At 37.7% G+C, this 27,172-nt stretch overlaps 1 protein-coding gene across 7 annotated transcripts in view; it reads right to left on the bottom strand.

The window, feature by feature from the left end:
* LOC136864217 (ATP-dependent helicase brm) overlaps positions 1-27,172 on the bottom strand; it is a 510,653-nt gene that overhangs the window by 129,233 nt on the left and 354,248 nt on the right. For 4 of the 7 annotated variants that reach the window (XM_067140929.2, XM_067140932.2, XM_067140930.2 and 1 more), the window contains exons 21-22: positions 3,775-3,957; positions 1,260-1,376 (exon numbers count right to left, since the gene is read on the bottom strand). In XM_067140929.2, the coding sequence (XP_066997030.2) occupies positions 1,260-1,376; positions 3,775-3,957 (300 nt within the window). The remainder of the gene's footprint in view (positions 1-1,259; positions 1,377-3,774; positions 3,958-27,172) is intronic. The other 3 variants (XM_067140934.2, XM_067140933.2, XM_067140935.2) reach the window with 3 other exon arrangements.

Below are 27,172 nucleotides of genomic sequence, written 5' to 3'. Positions count from 1 at the left end.
GCCATCTTGCTCAGTTTATTTGAAATGTGTTGTTTTCAGGAACATGTCAACCAAGCGAGGTAGTTTGTGCCTGCAAGACTTAAATACTGCCAGGCACTCATACTGTTGTTGTTTCTCTGGGCCCACTCGAGATAAGAGTTTATTAACATGTTTATCAACAATCTGCGAGTCAACCAGGAGAACTATGCACCAGACATCACAGCAAGTGGTGCATCACTTCCTGTCTAATGCCTACATGTACAAAACCCTTTAACACCTCCAAAAGTACTCATTGGATTTGCAAAATACACATATCAATGAACTTGTTGCTTGATTCCTAGGTGTGGGGTGAAGTTAATACAGACCCATTTAAAAACAAATTTGCTACTGGTTTCTCAGTAATTATGTTCATGATAGAGACAAATTGGACAGTATATTATGAGTCCCTTAATAGAATTTAAGAATTTGGAAACAAAACATCAGTATCCCTAATGGATCAGGGGATATTTGATGTGGATAACTTAGCTGAATAGCCATGTATATAAAAATAACAAAAATCTTCTATATACATATCTACCTGTTGGAAGGGTTAGAAAACAATATTCAATGTCTGAACAGAATTTAAGAGATGCAATGGGAATTCATGATGAGTAACTGAACAGTTATAAATGAAACTGATGATATATACAAGGGCTATACATATTTGTACCTTTGAGATACAACATACAATGGCACCATTTTGTATGCTGTATTTAATGGAGAAAATATTCATGCAATAAGACCAACAATCATTTTAAATAATATTACAAATTAAAAAACATATCCTACTTAACAATGGTCAATATCATTCTAAGAAAGATAAGCAACAGAAAGCACAAAGATCCCATCCATGTACGATGATTTTTTATAAAATGATTAATTAGAAAATTATTTGTCTAATATATAACTTATATATATATATATATATATATATATACATATTCATTACTTACCTCTACATATACTTCACTCAAACAACATATTTTATAAGTGTATCACACCATCGAAAAAATTTCAAGTTGTTTTTTTCAGCATATGATAGATATTAGAGGCCCAAAAGAAAAAGACTCAAATTAGAAAAAAGTTTCGAGTTAAATCAGGACATGCTAAATTATGAAAATGATAAAAGTGTAATAAAATACTCTCACTTGTTGCCTTAATAAAGGCATATTCAAGTATAGTATCAACATAATGAGAGCAGTGAGCTCTACATGGCCGGGAACCACTGGTCTAGTCCATACCTTTAGCCATTCTTTTTCAGTCAGACTGTCAGTGTAATCAACCTCTTTTCTCTGACGAGATCCTCGACCATAGTAGCGTTCTTCCTCTTCTTCACCATCCCCAGTCCATTTTACTGCCTGTAATATATCAAATTATAAATGCAAAAAAAGATAGAAAATAACATTTATTTATAACAAGAAATATGTTTTAAGCATCATTCAAGAAACAAGAAATTAAATCTTTGTTATACACACAAAAATTCATATATACATACATACATACATACATACATACATACATACATACATACATACATACATACATACATACATACATACATACATACTTCATTACAGACTGTTAAGCCTTTCAGCGTTCAGTCTTCAAGCCTCTGTGAATTTACTAATTGCCACCAAAATCCTCTATTTGTAACTAATTCTGTGGCCTAGTTTAGTTATCAACCTCCTATCATTAAATCATTAGAAACTGAATCAAAACAATGTCGTCTTATTCTCCCTTTACTTCTCTTACCCTCCATAACAAAGAACATTTCCTTCCAAGGTAACCTGTCCTCCTCCATTCACTTCACTTGACCCCACAATCGAAGCCAGTTTATAAGTACAGCTTCATTCACTGAGTTCATTCCTAACTTAGCTTTTACCTTGTAATTCCAAATAACCTCCCGCTATCGTTCCCACTTATTTGTACGAGCAATCATTCTTGCTACTTCCACGTCTGTTAATTCTAACTTATGAATAAGATATCCTGAATCCTCCCAGCTATCAATCCTGTACAGGAAAGTTGGCCTGAAAACAGACTGGTGGAAAGATACTTTTGTCCAAGAGCTGACTTCCTTATTACAGAACACTGCTGATTGCAACTGTGAACTCACTGCATTAGCTTTGCTGCCCCTTGAATTCAATCTCACTCACTATACTACCATCCCTGGAGAACACACATTCTAAATACTTGAAATGATCTACCTGTTCCAGCTTTGTACTCCCAACCTGACATTTAATTTTCTTGGATTTCTTACCTACTTACATCAATTTAGTCTTGGAAAGGCTAATTATCATTTCATACTCATTCACATATTTTCAAGTTCCAAGATAAAAGACTGCAGCTTTCAGCACAATCAGCCATTAAGACTAAATCTTTGACATAAGCCAACTGTTTACTACATTTCTACCTAAGTGAATCCCTTCCTGCCACCTAATACCTTTCAATAGGTGATCTACATAAACTATGAACAACAAAGGTGAAAGATTACAGCAATGTCAAACCCCTGTAAGAACCCTGAATGAAAAATGCATTCTACCATCACTACAGCCCTACTGTCACCATAAATAACTTTGATTTATTTTAACAATCTACCCTTAATCGCATACAGCAACCATCTTTTCCCCCCATACAAAACATAAATATAACTGTATATTCCTCTCATAGCATTTTTCAATAACCTGATGCATACTGAAAATCTGATCCTGATAGCCCCTATGTGGTCTGAAACCACATTGGTTTGGTTTTCATTCTACTCTCGACAGCTGATCACGCTCTTCCTTCCAAGATGCCAGTGAACACCTTGCCTGGTATACTGATCAATGAAATACCTCTATAGTTGCTGCAATCCTTTCTGCTCCCTTACTTATAGATAGGTGCAATTTTGAATGTTGTCCTATCAGAAAGTACCTTACTAACATTCCATGCTAATCTTATCACTCTATGAAGCCATTTCATCCCTGCCTCCCCATTATATTTTACCATTTCAGGTCTAATTTCATCGGTTCCTACTGTCATCAGGCCCTACTGCTAAATGACAAGGCAGTTTACTTACCATTCTTTCCACTCCCTCAAACATCATTGTTCCCCTCCCTATAACTCGGTTGTTCGCGATGTCATCAGGAAGATTTCCTTTCTCAATGAGGAGATTTTGGAAATATTCCTTCCACCTGTCCAGTGATTCAATGAGATATATTATGAGTTCACCTGATTTACCCAGAAACACAATTCATTTCCTTTTTCCCTCCCTTTATAAGATTCTTTATTACTGTCCACAAAGTTTTCTGTGCTGCTTGATATAGCCTTTTCAGGTTATTACTGAAATCTTCCTACAACATCTTCCTACATTCAACAACTATTTATATCACTCTGTTTTATAATCTATGTATGATTCCCAGTCTGAATCAATCAATCAATCAATCAATCAATCAATCAATCAATCAATCAATCAATCAATCAATCAATCAATCAATCAATCAATCAATCAATCAATCAATCGCACTCAGATCTGAGGCACTCAGCCAAATGTAACTAGACGAATTAAGTTCTGAGAGGTTTTGATATAGAAACTGTTGCTACAACTGGCACTAAATAACTTTCCTGAAATAAGTATGATCTATTCATACGATCACCATTATTTATTTCTTCCAATCTACAGCACAGCAGTTAGTCTGAAAAAATTTTAATAGCTCAGTGAAAGTATGGTGCGAGATAGTATCAACTATATTAAAGAAAAATAATTATCAAAAGATTTACCGAGCCACCAACCTCCTCATTATCCTTCACAAGCCAATTTGGAAGCTCATCTTCTCCCATTAGGCGTGGAATCTTTTCTTCTTCACGGCGTACATTATCCATTTTTTGGAAAATTTCAAATTCAGCCTCACTTCGAGCAATCATTTGATTGACAGTTTCATCATCAGGAACTTCATTCTCTTCCTGGTGGGATAAAAAATACACATAAAATTAATTCTACTTATATTATGATTATATAATGGTACATTGGCATATTACCAAGCTGAAATGGTTCAACACATCCTATCAGGTAATCTTCACTGCTTAACAAAACAACAAGAATGATCACACATTTTACCATTCATACAAGTGTCTAAAAATGTCCTGATATTCCTAAAATATATTTAAAAATAAAAAAGCCAGAGAGAATTACTTTTCAATCCTCAGAAGACTTTCCCTCACCGGGTGAGTTGGCCGTGCGGTTAGGGGCGTGCAGCTGTGAGCTTGCATCCGGGAGATAGTGGGTTCGAACCCCACTGTCGACAGCCCTGAAGATGGTTTTCCACGGCTTCTCATTTTCACAACAGGCAAATGTGTACCTTAATTAAGGGCATAGCTGCTTCCTTCACACTCGTAGCCCTTTCCTATCCCATCAACACCATTAAGACCTCTCCGTGTCGGTGCAACGTTAAGCAAATTTAAAAAAACTTTCCCTCCTTATCTTCTTATATAATCTTTTGTTGTTTGCACTGCATGACTCTCAAAACAATTACATTGTAAAACTATCTCATTCTTCCACCCTAACACCATCAGTTAGTTACTTCCTCCAATGCACAATATTCCCCTTTTAAAACATCAATTACAAGTTATTACAACATTGTAAAGTTTTTTTATAATCTTGCTAGTGTTTTAAAGTCTCACTAACACAGTAAAGCTTTCTGCGATGCAAGGATGGGAAATGGCTATGATTGGGAAGGAAGCGGCCATGGACTTAATTAAGGTACAGCCCCAGCAATTGCCTTGTGTGAAAATGGGAAACCACAGAAAACCATCTTATGGACTGCTGATGGTGGAATTCGAACCCACCATCTTTTAAAATTACAATTTACCTACTGTTGTGGCTTTTGTGCTGGTGGAGAAGCCTTGTTTGCCGACCCATCGCTTAAGATGCAACGACGTGGGTTATATGATATGATATATATATAAGTGGCTTTTGTGATCACAACTCACCCGCCGCATTTTATTTGTCATTTTTCACAGTTGAAAACCTGCTGCCGCGTACATTATTACCATCTGACAGAACAAGGCGATCGACAGCAGTAGACGCACCTTGGTGTATCTCCACTTTTTCTTTTGTACATATGTATAAACTAGCAAGGTACCCGTGCTTCGCTACAGTATTATACTGAAATTTATAATTGAATGCTTATTGTTTTAGATATATAATCCGCCGAAATTCGCGATCTGACTCGTTTTCTGCGAGAATCCGCCAAAATTCGCGATCTGACTCGTTTTCTAATAGATTACGGCAAGTCTCCCTCCATTTTTCAATCTTCCTTTCCAGCAATCGATTTCGTACTTCCCGGGCTAGGTCCAGGTATTCCACCCGGTCAGTTGCGTCCCTAAGTCTTTGCCATCTTTTCCTATAAGCATTTTTAATATGGATGAAATCCTTCAGGAGATCCGGCGTGGTGTCGTCTTGGGTGCCTTGGCGGTTCTGAACCCACAGACGGACTGCATTCTTAGCCATTACCCATCCAGGACCCGTTTCCAGCGTGGTCCGCACATTTGACGACGGTCCAGAACATTATTATTATTATTATTATTATTATTATTATTATTATTATTATTATAATTATTATTATTATTATTATTATAGATGTTCTGGACCCAACAGCAAGATGCAAGACCGCTACTTGGCGGTAAATTATATCTGCTGCCATTGTCATTGTTGAGAATGTGACCAGCACCATTGTCGCGCGTAGGCAAGTGTGGGGGATTTCTGGCCATACGAATGACATACTTCCGTGCATTATTGACCTTATTATAGAGGTGAAAAACTGGACGGTCAATCTCATTCCCATCGTTTACTTCAAATGTGTTTAAATTTTTATTTATATGCCAGGAGAAGGTACTGTAATCTAAGAACGTTCTCCGAAGGGAAAGATGGCTCTTGAAAACAAACCCAGGAAGGATTATAAATGATCGATTTATGATCAGAATAAGTACATCGAAAATCTACAGCCTGTTTCCAGTCATTCGACAGGGTCAGGAATGGAATTAATAAAGTCCCCATCTAGCGGCGAAAATAGGAATTGTGCCGGCAGCGGAAACCTGTCGCACTCCTCTGGGGCAATGATTAATGGATGACAAATGAAATGAAATTATATTGGACAGTGTTGCTGGAATGAATGATGCCAGGGAAAACCGGAGTATCCGGAGAAAAACCTGTCCCACTTCCGTTTCGTCCAGCACGAATGTCACATGGAAAGACCGGGATTTGAACCACGGAACCCAGCTGTGAGAGGCCGCCGCACTGCCGCCTGAGCAACAGAGGCTCTTTATAAATCAATTATGAACAGTAAAATCAATTGGTCTCAACTTCTTTTACACCTCACCGCCGTTAAGTTTATTTACCCCCGCCCCCTCCAAAAAATAAAAGAAGGCGTGTTTCTTTATGTTTAAAGGAGATTCCAAACACCATTGTTTACGTCTATTACCTTCAGTTTTCAGATTAAAATAATTCACTTTTTTTCACTTTCACACTCCTCCGACCCCCACCCCTCAAGTGAATTTTCCGGGGGAAAATACTTGTTTCTTTAATAGTAAAGGATCTTCTAAATACCAATTATCACGACCCTAACTTCTTCAGTTTTTGATTTATGTGTCCTCATGAAAGGAATTCAACTCCATTTTACTCCCGCCCCCCAAGATGATTCCCTCCCCCCCACCCAAAACGCTCTTTTCTTGGATTTTCCGAGAATATGTGTTTCTTTACTTTTAAAGCAGATTCCAAATACTAAATTTCACGTCTGTAACATCTTCATTCTTGAGATGTCAGTAGCCTAATTAAAATAATTCAACACCCTTTTCAGACACTTTTACCCCCCCCCTCCAACCCAATTGGTATTTCGGAAAAATAAAAATACACGTTTCTTGATTTTTAATAGAGATAAAAAATACCATTTTTCACTTCTGTCACATGTTAAGTTTCTTGAGATATACTGTATAAATTCTCATTTTGAAATTTATCCCCCTTTTTAGTTCCCCTTAAGAGGAGTTTCCAAAAACAAATCACCTATGTTTCTTTACATTTACAGGAGATTCCAAATATCACTTTTTACGTCAGAAACATTCTACGGTTCTCAGATATTCTGTAGATACTGTCTTTCAAAAAATTCTCCCAAATATGTCACTCCTGTTTAACCGCCATTAATTGGATTTTCCAAAAACAAAAAAAATACGTTTTTCTCTATTTTTAAAGGAGATCCCATATACAAATTTTCAGTTCTGTAATATCTTCAGTTTCTGAGATATATGTATCCTCATTAAAGTCATTCAACCCATTATTCACCCTTTTACACCCCTCCTATTGGGATTTTCCGAAAAAAAAAAAAAATACATGTTTCTTTATTTTTCAAGGAGATTCAAAATACCAATTTTCACATCTGTAAACATTTAAAATTTTAGGATGTAGATACAGTCATTTTAAAAATTCACTCCCCTTTTCACCCCCCATTATTTGAATTTTCCAAAAACGAAAAAGACCTTTTCTTTACTATTTTAAAGTAGATCCCAAATACCAATTTTCAGGTCTGTAATATATTCAGGTTCTGAAATATAATTAGCCTCATTAAAGGCATTCAACACATTTTCACCCTTTTCCACCCTTCCTATTGGGATTTTCCGAAAACAAAAATATACGTGTTTCTTTATTTTTAAAGGAGATCCTAAACACTTTTTTTTACATCTATAAACTTTGAAAGTTTTGTGATATAGATACACTCATTTTAAAAATTCACCCCCCTCTCACCCCCACCATTAATTGGATTTTCCAAAAACAAAAAATACGTGTTTTTTATTTTTAAAGGAGATCCAAAACACCAATTCTCAGGTCTGTAATATATTCAGTTTCTGAGATATAAGTACCGGTATCCTGATTAAAGGCATTCAACCCATTTTTCACCCTTTTTCACCCCTCCTATTGGGATTTTCTGAAAATAAAAAAAATATGTATTTCCTTATTTTTAAAGAAGATTCTAAATACCAATTTTTACATTTGTAAACTTTTAAAGTTCTGAGATATAGATTCACTCATTTTAAAATTTCACCCCCCTTTTCACCCCCTTATCGACGGAATATCCAAAAATCCTCTCTTAGCGAGCACCTACATCTTAATATGAATGTATCCCCAAAATTTCATTTCATTATGTCCAGTAGTTTTGGCTCGGCGATGATGAATCAGTCAGTCAGTCAGTCAGTCAGTCAGTCAGTCAGTCAGTCAGGACAAGCTATTTTATATATATAGATATGTGGTATTTATTCATGTGTAATAAGTATGTTAAATCACCTTCTGAGTGATGTGTTATGTCTGCTCGTTTAGGGCGGCCTGGTCCCCCATTCTGACTTGTTCCAAATTGTGTTTGTGCGCTTATGGAAATTAACTTTATTATGTGCGTCCGATACGTTGATTCATCGGTCTCAACATAAAATTTTGGTCCTTCTGGGCCGCGATGAGAATCATTGTGAACTTTGAAGTTAAACAATGTATAGCTTTGAACATTTTGCTTAGATACCATAAAATTGTTATCATCATGAATTGCTGCCTGCAACCACCATTTGAACATAGCAATGAGCTTGGCACGGAAAGCATTGTGAACAGTTATTGTACTGAAGCATCAGAATGTCATGCTTAAGACTAATTAATACGAATGTTTGAATTCATTATAGTGAGATTTCAACGAAGTCTACATTGCTTTGGAACTGTTTTGATATCGCATGTGGAAAGCTTTACATACCTCGGCAGTGTAATATCTTAAGATACACTAGCCACAAAGGAGGTAGCAAATAGAGTGCAGAAGAGCTCTCACTTTTATCAGCAAGTACGAACACTCCTCTGAAATCCCAAAGTACTAACAAAATAAAAGCTGGTGATGTTCAATCAGTACTTCACACCAATCTTAACCTATGGTATTGAAACCTGCACCCTCACTAAGAAAGACTCATCAAGGTTGCAGGCATCCAAGATGAAGTTCCTTAGGTCCACAATTCAAAAAACCAAACTGGACAAGTTAAGGAATAATGTAGTTAGGAAGGAAACTGGGATTGTCACATCATTGTTAGAACAGGTCAGCATGTCCAGACTGAGGTGGTTTGGGCATGTGATGAGGATGGAGCCAACAAGGACAGCATATGTTAACTTGGAGAGACATGTGGCAGGGAAACTGATGGTGGGAAGACCAAGAACCCACTGGATGGACATCATAAAGATGGACATTGAAGATCGGGGAAGGACACTGGAGGATGTCATTAACAACATAACGTATCTCAATAAGACAGAATGGAAGAGGCTCGCCAACAGTATCCAGGAAACTGGAACTGTAAAATGATGATCATGATGTCAACAATCTGTGGAATGTTACCATGTGCTAACGCATCTTTTCTTGTGAGCTGTTTACGCCAGTTTGTATCCGATACCCTGATGTTTGAGATGTTAAATGCTGCTTGGAATTTGGACTAAAACATCCATTATATTGCAGACGTCATTCTTTGGACATTGCAGTCACCTTGGCCATGTGGTTCCAGTTAAGGAGTGGTTCCAGTGGTAGTGATGGTTAATGATAGAGCACCGCTATGTACTGTACATCTGTTGGATTTATGTTTATTGTTCCTATCATGACTAGGGTGGACATCCTGCCTAATATCCTAACTCTACTGCTAGCACTTTCATTTATAGAATTAACAGATTCTTCTTGATTTCTCATGGGCACTAAAAAGTTCCGTTATAATAATTTTGGCCGCTTTGTGTATTTTGCATATTTTAGGACATACGTCATTTATTATACATTACCTCATGCTTGTATGCATCTACTTACATTGTTAGGTCCGTTCAAATACTGTCACTCATTCTGACAATGCGAAATGAATGCGGTGTACTGAGTATAGAGCTTATAGTCTGCATAGTCACCATAGTTGTATGACTGACTTCCATTATTATCTTTTCAATAATTGATTACCCGAACTATTCATCATGGTGTTTGAATCCGAAGCAAAGGCTGTTCAAAAACGTGGTCTACTTAAAAGATCATTAACTCATCCTGAAAATTACTTGAAGCAAGATAACATCAACCATTACAAACTGATTTCCAAACAGAATAGGCTGCCAGATATTTGGAAGGAATTCAGTATAGTTAGGGAGTATCTAGAATGTGAATTAGACTCAAAATCTAGCAAAACACACTTCAGAGAGCATGACGAATTTGAAAAATGGTATGATGTAATAGTTGGTAGGATTCAAGAATTGCTTTGTTCATTTGAAAGACCCAGGAGTCCTAGTTAATGCATACATTGTTTCCGATAACTCTACTCGATCCAACTATAATTTGAAACTCCCTCCCATTGTATTGCCTGTTTTTAAAGGAGATTCGGCAAAATACTTGAGTTTCAGGAACACCTTTCAAAGCTTAGTTATTAATAATACCCGCATGGACAATGTGCACTACATATTGTTGTCTCTTCAAGGCGAACCAAGGGATTTGTTAGATAGCCTAGCCATATGAGCTGAAAACTTCACTGTTGCTTGGAATTTAATTGATGAAAGGTACAATAATAAATGATTGATTGTTTCACAGCATGTAAAACATTTGCTCAATCTCCATAATTGTATTAGTGGATCTTCTTTTGAATATTGCAAATTGATAAACCAAGTAAAATCTAACCTTAGTGCTATTGACAATTTGGAAGGTCAAGTTCCACTTAATGAAATTTGGCTACAGGAATTGATTCTAAATAAGATCAAGTCGAACCACAGAAGTGAATGGGAAAACAAATTCGCCTCCACTGATATTCTCACACTAAATAATTTAATTGATTTCTTGGAAATGTCAAACATTAGAGCTAACAGAATCCAAGAAACCTGTTATTGAACAAAAACGAGAGTTAAAATCCAACCTAAAGGCACTTCACATTACCAACAACAGCACTTCCTTGAGTTGTAGGTTTTGCAAACTTGATAATCACAACATATCTGATTGTAGTAAGTTCAAACAAGCAAACACTGATCATCGTCACAAGTTTGTGAGGGAAAATAAACTTTGTTACCTGTGTTTTTCCACTTCTCATGTTTCTAAACAGTGTAAGCAGAACAAGTGCCCCCAGTGTAACAGACCCCACAGCTTATTGGTTCACAAGGAGCAAACAACTCCCAATAATAATAATAATAATAATAATAATAATAATAATAATAATAATAATAATAATAATAATAATAATAATAATTGTACCGGGAGGTACACCTCTACGCAGCACATTTAAATCTTGCGCCTAAAAGAACTACTCTACTGGAGAAATCATGAACAACAGATGTCACTGCTAATAAACTATGATCATGCACCCTGGTGCAAAGTAGAAGAACTTTTTTGAAGAAGTTTTGTATTCATAAGTTATTGTTTTTTACTAAATTATGTTCATTCATTTTTGGGTTGGCAAAATTAATCTTTTCTTTCCGCCAGTTTTGAATTTAGCCAATCATGAATTTCTGTAATTAATTTTCAGCCTATCACAGGCTTCTTCCTCGATTCTGAGTGTCACTTTTGATATCAACCAATAAAAGTGAGAGGGTGTGGCTGTTTTTTTCATGAAAGGTCTCAAACTTTCCCCGAGGGTTTATAAACTGCGGATTTCACGTCTCTTGGCCATTTGATCAACATCTAACTAAGTGTGTGTGTGAAGCAGAAGGCGGGAAGCACCTCTTTCATCAGGCAGCAGTTCTTCAGCGAGGTAATGGCCTATTAACATCTTTATTTCTTGCTAGCTCTGCGGTTTAACCCGAGGGGGAGGTCCAAAACTTTAACTATGTAACCTACCTTTCTGAAAATTTAATTTCTGCTGGCTTATGTAAAAACTTCATAATATCTTTAACTGAAAATCGAGCTCCCCTTCATATTGGTTTGAGGTGACTATGTTTTGTAACTGGTTTTCTTCCTTTCCGTAAAGTCTTAAATTATTCTTATACGAGTCACCTCCATAGTTTGGGAATAGCCCCTGTTTCATCGGCCTAGTGCCCCTTAGGTTTTTAGAAATCATATCTAGGAGCGCAAGTACTCGCCTCCATTCAATGTGTGTTTCGGGCCATTTACTTAGCCTGTTCTTTCCTACTACGACCCAATAGGTTGGGTACTAGATACCCCTGTTTCAAATCTTGTAAGTTGTGCCTTGATGGCAAGTAATTGTAATTTGCTGGTATTGCCTTGAGTAGGTTGTGAACTGAGAGCACAGTAGCTCTTTTAGAAGTGTTGTAAAAGTGCCTCTGGGAGGCCCGAGATTGTCATTGTTGGAGCCAGTGCTCCATGTATTAGGGGTTTTCTGCCCTTGGAACAAATTTGTGCTCTTTTGAAAATTGGAGCTGAGTGCTCAAGAATTGTAAAACTAGGGGCTGGTAGCCCATGTATGGTAATGTTCCAAAATTTTGGATTTTTCCTAAGTCTTGTACCTGAACTGCCATTGTTATCTCACTAAGTGAGAATGTGTTAACTTGTTGCTTTTCGAAAATATAACCTTCCATTTTAGTTTCTTTCTTGACATAGTAGTTAGACCCATTCACCCCGACACCTTCCTTTACTTCTTCTGGTCCACGGGTAACCCCGTAATAATAGTAGTAATAATAATAATAATAATAATAATAATAATAATAATAATAACTGTAAAAATAATAATAACTGTAGATTTGTACAAAGCAATCGACAAGTTCACCGATACCATACGCAGGAGACGATTGAAATTCTATGGCCACATCTGTAGAATGGACGACACTAGATATGCAAAAAGATTGCTTGGTACAATTAATTCAAAGAAGGTCAAAATAAGCTGGTTTTGAGGAAATAAAGCAGGACTTAAAAAAAATGAACATCACAGAAGATGTCATCAGGGATCAGGGATCGCAAGGCTTTTGGGAATCTGGTTGCAAAGCACACATTCATGGAAAAGGCTAAAAGAACCACAGGGAAACAATGGACGGAAGAACGCAAGAAACAGCATAGCGAGTTCATGAAGAGATTTTGGGAGGAGAAGAAGAAAGGAAAACCATCATCAAGCTAACAAGTTCCAACGCGCTCTGTAAACGGGCATAACGAAGAAAGAATAATAATAATAATAATAATAATAATAATAATAATAATATAAATGCTACAAGTTCTGCAATTGCTTCACCCACTGCTATGAAGGTTGTTTCAGGACTAGGGTCTAATGTTTTGCTGAGCACAGCGTGTGTAGGGGTGAAAGATAGTTCAGGAGAGATTGTACTAGTTAAAGCTTTGTTAGAGTCTGCGAGTCAGTTATACTTTGTTACATCTGACCTTGTCAAGAAACTTAGCATCCGCACAAGGGCTTGTCATCTACTTGTTGTTGGCATAGGCAATGCGAATGTGTCGCCTGTAAGCTCCACATGTAACCTTGTTTTGTTCTCTAATGTCTCAGATTATACAATGAAGTTGAACTGTGCAGTTGCTAACACAATCATAAGTCCACTTTCTGGGCAGGAAATTAATTGTTCCAAATGGGTTTTTGAATGATATGACATTTAATCAGCATTCTACTATTGATATCCTATTGTAACCACAAAGATGCACACACAAAATGCTGTCAATTGTGTACAGTTTTATTTACAAATTATATACACATTATTCACACATGATCCTTGCACTAATAAAGTGCTGTCTTGAACAAAACACTGCTACAAAGAAGGAGGCTGCAGCATACACATGTCAACCAACTACCAACACAACCAAAATCACATCAGAAGTTCACATACTTGACTAACGACTTTCACTAGCAACTCTCGCTAACAACTCAACTCAAAGACTGCCTCTTTATATACGTTTTGTTACGACCACAATTTATACCAAATAAAGTCTGTACATAACTACGTAAATAATAATAATAATAATAATAATAATAATAATAATAATAATATATAAAATAACCTGTCCTGACTGACTGATTCATCATCACAGAGCCAAACTACTGGACATAAAGAAACAAAATTTTGGGGATACATTCATATTAACATGTAGGTGCTCGCTAAGAGAGGAATTTTGGATATTCCATCACTAAGGGGGTGAAAAGGGGGGTTAATTTTTAAAACGAGGATATCTATATCTCAAAAAATTAAAAGTTTACAGATGTAAAAACTGGTATTTGGAATCTCCTTTAATAATAAAGAAACATGTACCTTTTTTTTTGGAAAATTCCATTAAGAGGGACGAAAAAAGGGGGGAAAAGGGTTGAACACCTTTTATGAGGAGACTTATATCCCAAAAACTGAAGATGTTAAAGGCATGAAACTTGAAATTTGGAATCTCCTTTGAAAATAAAGAAACACGTATTTTTGTGTTTTTGGATAATGCGCTGAATAGGGGGTGAACAGGAGTGAAAAACGGGGTGAATTTTTTAAAAAGACAATATCTGAAAATTATCTCGGACGCGTAACATATTACAGATTTGAAAACTGGTATTTGGAATTTCCTGCAAATGTAAAGGAACATATATATATATATATATATATATATATATATATATATATTTTTTTTTTTTGGAAAATCCACTTAAGGGAAACTGAAAAAGGGGGGTGAATTTTTAAAATTAGTGTATCTACAGTATATCTCAAAAACTTAACATGTTGCAGACGTGATAACTGATATTTGGAATCTAATTTAAAAATAAGGAAACACATATTCTTTGATTTTTGGAAAAAACCCTCAACGGGGATGGGGGGAGGTGAAAAAATTGAAAAATTAGTTGAATTGTGTGTGTGTGTGTGTGTGTGTGTGTGTGTGTGTGTGTGTGTGTGTGTGTGTGTGTGTGTGTGTGTGTGTGTGTGTGTGTGTGTGTGTGTGTGTGTGTATATATACCAAAAAAATCTAAGGATGTTACAAACGTGAAAAGTGGTATTTGGAATCTCTTAAAAACAAATTAACACGCATTTGTGGGGGGGGGGGGGAAACGGAGATGAATTTCTTTTATGAGGATACATATATCTCAAAAACTGAAGATGTTACAGTCGTGATAATTGGTATTTGGAAGCTTTTTTAAAGAAACGGTTACTGTTTGTTTTTGGAATGTTCACTTGCGTGGGGAGTGTGAAAAGAAGTAAAAAACTTAATTCTTTTTCTGGATAAACTTATATCTCAAAACTGAAGGTTACAGACATAGAAATTGGTATTTGGAATCTCCTTTAAAAATAAAGAAACACGCATTTTTTTGGGTGGGGGGAAACCAACTTAACGAGCGGGTGTGGAGTGAAAAAGGAGTTGAATTCTTTTCATGAGAATATTTATATCTCAAAAATGAAGATGTTACAGACATAAAAATTATTATTTGGAATTTTCTTTCAAAGTAAAGAATCACACAATCTTTTGTCTTTGGAAAATCCATTTAACAGGGGTGAATTAATTGAAAAATTAGTTGAATACTTTGTATGAGGATACTTATATCTCAAAAACTAAAGATGTTACAGACATGAAAATTAGTATTTGGAATCTCCTTTAAAAATAAAACACGCATTTTTTGCGGGGGAGGGGGGAAATCACCTTGGGGGCGGGGGTGGTGAAAAAGGAATTTAATTCCTTTTTATGATGATACAAATATCTCAAAAATGAAGATGTTACAGGCATGATAATTGGCATTTGGAAGCTCCTTTATAAATATACACGTTTTCTTGGTTTTCAGAAAATTCACTTAAGGGGGGAGGGTGAAAGGAGTGAAAAAATTTAATTCTTTTTATGGAGAAGCTTATATCTCAAAAACTTAAGGTTAAGTGAAAATTGGTATTTGGAGTCACCTTAAAAAATGAAGAAACACACATTTTCTGGAGGGGGGAGGGGATCAACTTAACCGGCTGGGGTAAAAAAGGAGTTGAATTCTTTTTATGAGGATACTTACATCTCAAAAACTGAAGATGTTAGAGGCATGAACATTTGTATTTGGAATCTTCTTTCAAAGTAAAGAAACATGTGTTCTTTTGTCTTCAGGAAATCCACTTAAAGGGATGAATTAATTGAAAAATTAGTTGAATTATTAGGTGAGGATACTTACAGTATATCTCGAAAACTAAAGATGTTAAAGATGTGAAAATTGGCATTTGGAATATCCTTTAGAAATAAAGAAATACACACTTTAGGGAAGGGAGAATCAACTTACCAGGTAGGAAGTAGTGGGGGTGGAATGAAAAATGAGTTAAATGACTTTTATGGGTATACTTATATCTCTAAAGTTGAAGTAGTTACACACGTGAATATTAGTATTTGGAATCCCCTTTCAAAATGAAGAAACATGCATTTGCTTTTTTCGGAAAATCAACGTAAGTGGTGTGGGGTTGAAAATGAGTAAATAAGGAGTTGAAATATGTTTATAAGGATACTTTATCTTAAAAACTGTAGCTGTTTCAGAGTGAAAGTTGGTATTTTGAATTTCCTTTCAAAATAAACACGTATTTTGTGTTTTTGGAAAGCCCACTTAATACCAATATAAATGGTCCGTTATTGGACATTATAAATTTTCTAGGTAACTCATTCCTGGTTGCCAGCATTTCTCCCCCATTGGGCTCGTCAGATGGTACCTAGCACACCTACCAAGAAGCATGGCTAGTGCATACCGTGGAGGCCACTGCGTAGGCTACTTGAAGCCACCGGCAGTGCCAATGCACTATGAGAGACTTTGTCTCACTACTAAAAACTGATGCTTGCTTGGCCATCAGATGATGGGAATCAACATCTATATCAAGTCCACTTAAGGCGGGAGAGGGTTGGAAAGAAGACGAAGAAGGAGAAGAATAAGAAGAAGTTTAATTATTCTTATGAGTATACATTTATCTCAAAAACTGAACATGTTACAGATTTACAGTTATGAAAACTGGTCTTTGGAATCTCCTTTTAAAAAATGAAACACGTATCTTTTTATTTTAGGAGAATCCAGTTAAGGGGCTGAAAGGAATTGGAAAAGCGGGTGAATTTTTAAAATGAGTACAGGTATATCTACATTATATGTCAAAAACTTAACATGTTAGAGACAAGAAACTTAGTATTTCGATAGTCCTTTAAAAATACAAGAACCTGTACATTTTTGTTTTCGAATAAGGCACTTAACAGGGGGTGGAAAGAAGTGAAAATAGTTGAATTATTTTTTATGAGGATACTTATATCATAGAAACTGAAGATGATACAGACGTGAAAATTGGTATTTGGAATCTCCTTTAAAAATAAAGAAACATGTGTTTTTGTTTTCGGAAAATACACTTAGATGGGGGTGAGTGTGGGGGAAGGACTGATCAAGGGGTTGAATACTTTTTATGGGGATACCTATGTATGTCTCAAAACTGAAGATGTTACAGATGTGGGAATAGGTATTTGGAATCTCCTTTAAAAGTAAAGAAACATGTATTTATTTTTTCGACTTGGGAGAAGACTGTTTCTCACATGCACAGTTCTATGTCGCATGGTCGTCTCAGCTCCAGAAGGTAATACCACAAACATGGTTTACAAAGAATTTCTGGGGTAAATGAAACTCAATTTTTGGGCAAGTTTTTATACTTTAGGAATTTTCAGATAATGTCTTAGTACAATGCCGAGGAACGATTACTTTGATCAAATTACAAAATCCACGCAAGCGAAACCGCGGGTAACTGCTAGTAATAGTAATAATAGTCAAGCTTAATATTGTCATTATTTACCCATGGGTTAGAGAATTGTTTCCAAGTTATACTATTCAGTTACACTTGGATCATTGGTAGGAGCTGATGTCTACTATGAAATTGTGTCTTCTAATATTTTGCATAAGAAAGGTTAACCCACCTTGTTAGTTAAGGAATCTGGTTGGGTATTGTCAGGCACTTTCCCTGAATTGTGCATTAAGAATTATGCCAAGGCTCATCGTGCCAATATTGTAAAACTTGATTCTATTGACACTAAACTCCAAAGGTTCTAGGAGCTTGAAGAATTTCATCAACCAGTTCTTACTCCTGAAAAAGGGCTTGTGAAGAACACTTTGTGAATAATGTTCAAAGAGATGATTCTGGTAGGTTTTGAATGGAATGTTATTTGCTTTACGTCACACCAACACAAATATGTCTTATGGCGACGATGGGAGAGGAAAGGCCTAGGAATTGGAAGGAAGCGGTTGTGGCCTTAATTAAGGTACAGCCCCGGCATTTGCCTGGTGTGAAAATGGGAAACCACGGAAACCATCTTCAGGGCTGCTGACAGTGGGGCTCGAACCCACTATCTCCCGATTACTGCTGGTAGATTTTTGTCAAACTTCCTATTCGTGCTGAAGTGTCACCTGTAGCTGGGTCAAAGCATAACACTGTTAGAAGGCTCAAACAGATTGAAAACAAATTTGCTAGACTTCCAGGCTTTTAAAAAATATGAAGAATTCATGCGAGAATACAGTGAAATGGGTCACATGGAAACTGCACCTCCCGAGACTTCTAACTCATTAAGGTTTTACTTGCTCCATCATTGTGTGCTCAAGGAGTCCAGCACTACAACCGCAAGCTGAGAGTTGTTTTTGACAGAAGCTGTGAATCATCAAATGGAATAGCATTGAATTCTATGTTAATGGTGGGACCTACTATTCAGCCGGACTTGCTGTCCATTGTTCAGAGCCTATTTTGTTACTCTTACAGCTGACACTGCTAAAATGTACAGATGTGTGCTAATTCATCCTGACCAGAGAAATCTTCAGAAAATTGTTTGGCGTGAATCTACTGATGAAGAGATCAAGGACTACAGTCTTACTACTGTTACAAACGGTACAAGTTCTACCCCCTTTCTTGCTACGAGATGTCTAGTTCAACTTGCTGATGAACATAAAGAATCTCACCGTACTGCATGAGAGATCATTCGCTCTTGTTTTTATGCTGACGACCTGCTTACAGGTGCTAGTTCAGTTGAAGAAGCTAAAGAGCTTCAATCGGAAATTTCTGTAATTGATAGTGCAAATTTTTATCTTAGATAGTCTTGTCCAGAAGCTCTTGCCAATGTCCCTGTAGAGGATAGAGAAATGTTGTCACCTTGTAATCTCACTAAGGATGAAGCTATTAAAACATTAGGTATCGTGTGGCATGCTAAATGTGATGAGTTTCAGTTTCAAATAAATTTGAAGAAAGCACCTAAGGAAGTCACTAAGAGAAGCATTCTCACCATCATTGCTTCCATACTTGATCCCCTTGAATTATTAGGATGTGTTGTGGTTAAGTGCAAACTTATCCTGCAGTCTCTTTGGCAATTGAAAATCGATTGGAATGATCTGTTAGAACCTTCATCTGAAATTACTGAAATCTGGAATGCTATCTACAGTGAGCTCCCCTTGCTTAATGAACTCAGAGTGCAGAGAAATGTAATGCCCTTTGCTAAGAATAAGGTTATCGAAATCCATGGCTTTTCTGACGCTTCAGAAGCTGCCTATGGTGTTTGTGTGTATGTTAGGACAGCATCTGATAATGATGAGGTATCAGTGATTCTGTTGACTTCTAAATCGAGAATTGCTCCAATGAAACAGCAATCTATTGCCCGCTTAATAGGGTTGTGCAGACCGGAACATTCAGTTGTTCCACAACATTAGGAGCTTGAGGCAGAGTGTTTCGGTACAGAGTGCCAGCACACGGGACAGCAACTGCGCAGTAGATAGAACTTCGAGAGGCAACATTACATGCTCCGCGCCAGCGGGAATATGCCTGTACCGAACGTGCTGTGTGTAGTTATGGCCATGGCCATCTGTAATTAGCCTGAGGAAAAGATATAATTAAAAAGAACCCACATCTGAATAGTTATACAGATGCAGTTTCAACATAGAGACAATAATATATGTATATATATTGAGAGGCTAAGAATGAATAACTCAATTATATATTCAGCCAGTATGTTATTTTCTACTTTCATGAGCGACTGTGACATCATGAGATCCGCCTAAACTGTTGGGAGCAGATTGCCTGGGATACCATAACAAGGTCATGCCGTGGGACCAGAGATGACGTCTTGAGAGGTGGAATCCAGCCACTTGGGGATGGCATAACGAGCAAGCAGAAGCCAGCAGGCCCCAGAGGAGAGACGAGATATAAGTTTCCTGTGTAGTAAAAGTATTTGTTGCATTTGATATAAATAATTTGTGTTAGTGAAATATTTATCTTAAATGAACCATACGTGCCAAACTGTAAATGTTAGAAGTAGGTCTTGATCATATAACCGCGAATATTCATTAATTTAAGTAACGGATATACTCAAATGTGAGGTGACATAGTTATGTTGACATACATAATGAGTGGATATCGATTTAACATACCAAGCTACACAGAAAGTCTAGTCAGTTATGAACTGGAAGATATTGGGAAGAATGCATGCATTATAAATCATAGTAAAGCTTTAAGAGGAAATCAGATCGACAGACATGACCGCATCTACTTGATTATTAAGAAGAGATGGATCCTACTTGGAATATGAGAATATTATAGAAAAGATATCATCGAGGGAAAGTTGTGTAGTAACAAATGTGATATTATATGGAAGAATAATGAGAAGTTATATATGAAGAATAATTATTAAGAAGAGATGGATTCAAATTATGTGTTAATAGAGATGTGGGGATGTAATGTTTATTTTGTCGAAAGGTTATGTAAAAGAAGTTGTTATGAATTTGTATGATACATGTTGGTAGAGGATCATATTTGGAATTAATATCGCAGGGTTAGGTTATGTTGAGATGAACGTAATAGCAAGAGACCAGCTGATTCAATGTCGATTTGTAACAAGTTGTAACAAAATATGAGAAGTTATTGGATTTCACATGCTTAATGGTGTAGATGTAGGGATTTAAGTCAAGTCTTATAGAGAATCATTCATTCCCAAGCGAACAGTAGATTGATGTATTGAGTTGAATTGAATTAATGGCACAGCGGTATATGAAATAAGATTAAATTATGACTGATGGTAGGATAATACATGAATATTTGGCACATCTTTTCGGTTGATATGCTAATGGAATGTTTAATGAGAGGTATATTTGGCCTGATTATGACTGCTAGTGTTGCAAACAATATAGGAGTGATATATAAATATTTTAATTTAATGATATTTTAAGGGTATGGCAACAATTATTAGCCATAGTAAGGAAACTTATTGAAAATCTCAGCTCTCATAAGTCAAGAATGTCAACAAGAAGAAGACCAAACATAAAACTTTCCCCATAATGAATAAAATTGAAGATGAAAACCTTGTATAGGGACAAATGGAAGATCAATTATGAATTTACATGGAAACTAATCAATTTGTGAGCATTTAATTTTCAATAGGCATGTTGTTCACAACATAAATCTTTAACTTTTCGTCAGTGGAGTTGAATCATGAGTTTGCAAGTTGTATGATGATATTAATTAATTCAGTAAAGCGACTTAGCATTTAATGAATGTATTAGCAGAAGAGACCCCATTTCAGTTATGTCATTACGAGGAATCAATGTAAATATGTGCTGATTGATTATTAAGCATCCTTTTCCTTTTCTCTCCAGATTATAGTTTAATTTCATTTTATCTGGATTAGCATGCTAATAAACTAGTGTAAGAATTATTTTTGAATTATATTTTTTGGAAAATTGGATAAGATACGTAGCAATAAGGTATTATAGTCGTGGATGGTAGGAATTAATTCACATCGTATGTCGAATGGAGACGTCCACTGGCAGGATCTGTTTAACGAGTAATATTTAGAGGACGTGCCTGTAATTTTCTTCGGAACCTACGGTATATCAACATATTAAAAACGAGATGAATTTCTTAACCTGAGACACTACCAGGATTTTATCCATACGCCTACTTGGACGCAGGTGGGGTGGATATATAGTTTTCATTTTTCAATGAAGTCCACCCATCTGTTATGAGGGCTACATATGAAGCATTTTGTGACACGTTAGCCTTGACATCTTGCAATGTTGTGTCATAGAGTTTATTCAAGAGACTATTCTAAAGTGTTGTGCGGCTCAGGAGACTATAATTAGGATTCAACGTTGATAAAAACTTCTGAAACGTGGTGGTGGTGGTGGTGGTGGTGGTGGTGGTGGTGGTGGTGGTGGTGGTGGTGGTGGTGGTGGTGGTGGTGGTGGTGGTGGTGGTGGTGGTGGTGGTGGTGGTGGTGGTGGTGGTGGTGGTGGTGGTGGTGGTGGTGGTGGTGGTGGTGGTGGTGGTGGTGGTGGTGGTGGTGGTGGTGGTGGTGGTGGTGGTGGTGGTGGTGGTGGTGGTGGTGGTGGTGGTGGTGGTGGTGGTGGTGGTGGTGGTGGTGGTGGTGGTGGTGGTGGTGGTGGTGGTGGTGGTGGTGGTGGTGGTGGTGGTGGTGGTGGTGGTGGTGGTGGTGGTGGTGGTGGTGGTGGTGGTGGTGGTGGTGGTGGTGGTGGTGGTGGTGGTGGTGGTGGTGGTGGTGGTGGTGGTGGTGGTGGTGGTGGTGGTGGTGGTGGTGGTGGTGGTGGTGGTGGTGGTGGTGGTGGTGGTGGTGGTGGTGGTGGTGGTGGTGGTGGTGGTGGTGGTGGTGGTGGTGGTGGTGGTGGTGGTGGTGGTGGTGGTGGTGGTGGTGGTGGTGGTGGTGGTGGTGGTGGTGGTGGTGGTGGTGGTGGTGGTGGTGGTGGTGGTGGTGGTGGTGGTGGTGGTGGTGGTGGTGGTGGTGGTGGTGGTGGTGGTGGTGGTGGTGGTGGTGGTGGTGGTGGTGGTGGTGGTGGTGGTGGTGGTGGTGGTGGTGGTGGTGGTGGTGGTGGTGGTGGTGGTGGTGGTGGTGGTGGTGGTGGTGGTGGTGGTGGTGGTGGTGGTGGTGGTGGTGGTGGTGGTGGTGGTGGTGGTGGTGGTGGTGGTGGTGGTGGTGGTGGTGGTGGTGGTGGTGGTGGTGGTGGTGGTGGTGGTGGTGGTGGTGGTGGTGGTGGTGGTGGTGGTGGTGGTGGTGGTGGTGGTGGTGGTGGTGGTGGTAAAACAGCTTCCATTAGCAACACAGGAAGATAGGTTTGTCCAGTTATTACTCGAACATAACTGTGCACCGGCACAGTGTGCCCAAACAGGGACATAGTGGCCAACCCTACCGCTTAGAGCTTTGTGCTGCTCTAGTGCTTCCTCGCCTTATGAGTAAGGTTACTGAATCTCTGAAATTGCACACTCCTTTCTCCACATACTGCTGGACTGACAGCACGACAGTTCTGTGTTGGTTACAGAAACCCGACAATTATTGGAAACCCTTTGTTGCCAATAGAGTTGCTGAAATTCAGTCCCTCACTTCAGTCTTAGATTGGAGACATGTACCTACCCACAGCAATCCAGCTGAGCACTTGTCTTGAGGTGTTTTATCCTCACAAATATTTTCACTTGATGTATAGTGGCATGGTCTCTCCTGGTTGCACGAACTGTCCCCAGTATATCCTAATTTTGTTGCCAGTAGTACACCATCTACTGTGAATGCAGAATCAAAACCCTCTTTGAGAGTCCTGCTAGTTAACGTTAACGTGCACCCACTTGAGTTAGAGAAATTTTCTTCCGTTCTCAAACTCAAACGAGTTTATAGCTATGTTGTGAGATTTATTACCAATGTCCGCTCCACTAAGGATACTTGTTTCATTGGTCCACTTAAACCTGAAGTAATGAGGATTAGTGAAATGAAAATAATAGGTCAGATGCAAGCTAGTGAATATGGGAAGGAGCTTCATGACTTGAGGTCTAATAATGTAGTTGCCTCTTCGAGCACATTAACCCCTTAACTGTGTATTATTGATGTGCTTGGTGTAACCTGCCCTGTGTATTTTTTCAGCAGATTGTTGTTACACGGCAGGATAGGCAGAAAAGTTAGTAATATCATTAATTTCATTCATCTGTGATACAAAAAGTAAAATAAAGGTGTTTTAATTAATTAATTTTAATGTTAGAGAAATGTTTAACCATTTTACATTAACTGCAAGGTCATTTACCTGGTCGGAATTTGAGAGTTTGACCCATATTTTACAGCCAAAAGTTGAAACAAATAAAAGCAAGGGCTATTTATAAATATATCATGCACGTGACATTCTGAACCATTTTTCATTAACTGCAAGGTCATTTACCTGGTTGAAATTTGAGTTTTTTGTTCATATTTTAGCACCTAAAATTTAAAAAAATGAAAGAAAGGAATATTTACGAATTACATGTCATGCTAGTGACGTTGTGAAAGATTTTACATTAACTTCACTGTCAATTACGTCATTTACCTCACTAGAACTGCAGTGATTTGTCTCAGAGATAATTTTTGAAAAGTAAGGGGTTGCAATACTTTCCATTTTGAGAATTACATACTGTTTTCTGGCTTATGAACTATCCCCTGAAACATTAGAAGTCCAATTAGAGTTTTTATCTCAGGTGGATTTGTATCCACCCAATCTTTCGTACGTGACCGTGGTTTCAAGTTTGGATGGGCTTCCAAAAACTTTTTAGCATACACATAGGTCTGTTCGGCAATAAGATGAATATATCATCACCTATGAACTGTTCAAAATATTCCAGAAGGTTGGATTCGTCATCGAAGTCCACATTTACACCACTAGCACCAGAAAATACGTATTTCTGACGTGAAACACCAAGTGGCGGGAAAGGTTGAAAAATGTCTAGCACTTCGCCTTCATCCGATTCGTCATGTTGTTCACCTTGTTCTTCATTCTCATTCTCTGAACCACTTTCACTATCAGACTCATCTTCATCTGTATCAAACCACTCATCTCTGGATTTCTGAGAAGATAAATTGACACAATCATTCTCTAAGTGTTGAATAATCTCATCCTCTTTGAGTGTTTTGAATTTACGCTTTGAACTACATGCTGCCATATTTGGTCTACTGCGGACAAGTAGCGCCGCACAGTTGTAAAATAAAAACAAATAAGCTTCAAGGAGCATGACATGTGGTATTTGCTGCCATCGTGCGAGAAAAACATCAATTAAAACGACAATACACGATGTGGCAAAGTAGCTCATCATACCCAGGAGATATTCGCGGTAAAAGACGAGTACGTATATATTCATGCCCATTACTCTGTAACATTCAGCATACGAATATATACGTCATACCCAATCCGTTCCTAGATGATTATGGGTTGTTGACAGTCGGCGGTCAACTCATTAATTCTCAGTTGGAATATAATGAGAAACACCCTATCATTCTTCCTCCGAAACACTTTGTTACTAAACTGATTGTTAAACATGAACATGAGATGCTATTGCATTCCGGCCCTCAGGCTGTATTCTTTTCTTTGCGTAACAGATTTTGAATTCCACGTGGGAAGACAGTAATTCCTCCCATTCATGCTGCAAGTGCTTCAGAAGCAAACCTCCACTCACCACTCACATAATGGGTCAGTTACCCTCATATAGAGTTGAACTGTCTTTACCCTTTGTTAAGGTTGGTCTTGATTATGGTGGCCCAGTCATCACAAAGGGTGATAACCCGAGGAGTAAGACAAAGTTTAATGCATACATTGTTCTCTTTATTTGTCTTGTCACTAAGGCAATACATCTTGAACTTGTGAAGAGTCTAACGACTAAGGACTTCCTCGTTGCATTTAGAAGATTTACGGCCCAGAGAGGATTTCCCAAATTTTGTTGGAGCAACAATGAGTTACTAAGATTTATTAAGGATAGCTGCACTGAAATAGAAGAATATCTGAATATAAAATGGAAATTTATTCCACCGTCCAGTCCTCATTTTGGTGGGCTTTGGGAGGGTGGAATAAAGTCGCAAAATCACTTTTGAAGCGGACCATAGCAAATTCTATTCTTAATTTTGAAGAGCTGAGAACTCTTTTTTATCAAATTGAGTCTGTGTTGAACTCAAGACTTCTCTGTTCAATGACTGATGACCCCGATGATCAATGCTATTTGACACCTGGACATTTTCTAGTAGGGAGACGATTGACCTCTGTCCTCTCTCCAGACGTATCCAAAAGCTCCCGCACCTGTCTAAATAAATGGAATTTGGTGCAACAGCTGAATCACATTTTTTGGTAGAGGTGGTCAAAGGAATACATAAAATCACTCCAACAGAGACGTAAATGGTCTTCCATAGGAAATTGAACTCCAACTGTAGGAGACTTGGTGCTTCTAAGGGAGGATAACCTTCTTCCTCTGGTTTGGAAGACTGGTATAATCCAGGAGCTCCATCCTGGTTGTGATAATATTACTCGTGTGGTCACTGTGAAAACAAAAAACTGGTCTCTTTTGCCATGCCATAGTAAAATTTCATATTTCAATGTTGTGTCTCAAAACAAAAAACAAAAATTTAAAAATTGAATGGCTTACAAAGTGACAAGAAAGAACCAATCATTCAACAACTTCGAAGATGAAATAAATCTTCAGGAGAGTAATAGTACAGATATGGGCTGCATTCTCCATTCCTCAAATGCCTGCATTAATATAATTAACCATATTCACAATGAAATGAAGAAAACTGTAGTCAATTACGTTATCAATTGTGAAAAAAAATATCCTTAATTATTGTCATATCAACCACTTTCATTATCAAAAGTTCTTTATTAGTTTATGTTTGGGTAGAATTACCTGAAGTGTCTGCTCTGGGGAGCCATTTCCTTGATTTGATCAAATTTAATGATGTAACTGCCAAACTGTTCATTAATGAATAAACTTGAAAGCCTTGGAATGTCAAAAGACTACTTAAAGTATTTCCTTCTGTCTGTCACTTGTGATGGAGCTGCAGTGATATTTGGTGTGTGTAGTGGTATCAGAAGGGGCTGCCTGGCTGAGGCGGTAAAGGCGTGCTCGGTTCGCCCGGAAGGACATGGGCTCGTATCCCCGTCAGGAAGTCGTAACATTTAAGAAACAAGATTTCCACTTCCGGAGGTGCATATGGCCTTGAGGTTCACTCAGCCTACACCAAAAATTAGTACCAGGTTAATTCCTGGGGGCAAAGGCGGCCGAGCGTAGAGCTAACCACTCTACCCCAACGCGCGCTGAGGTTACGAATGGAGGAAGCCTTTACCTTTCACCCCTCCAAGGGCCTTCATGGCCTGTATGGAGATGACTTTGCTTTGCTTTTTACTGGTATTAGAAAATTACTACAAGACAGTTTCCCAAATGTTGTTCTGTGGCACTGTGCTAATCACGAATTATCCACTGATGAAACAATAAGTACGGCTGCAGTGAACAGATTTA

This window comes from Anabrus simplex, chromosome 2, assembly GCF_040414725.1.
Source record: "Anabrus simplex isolate iqAnaSimp1 chromosome 2, ASM4041472v1, whole genome shotgun sequence".
Classification (NCBI taxonomy): domain Eukaryota; kingdom Metazoa; phylum Arthropoda; class Insecta; order Orthoptera; family Tettigoniidae; genus Anabrus; species Anabrus simplex.
This window is presented reverse-complemented; position numbering and strand designations above follow the sequence as displayed.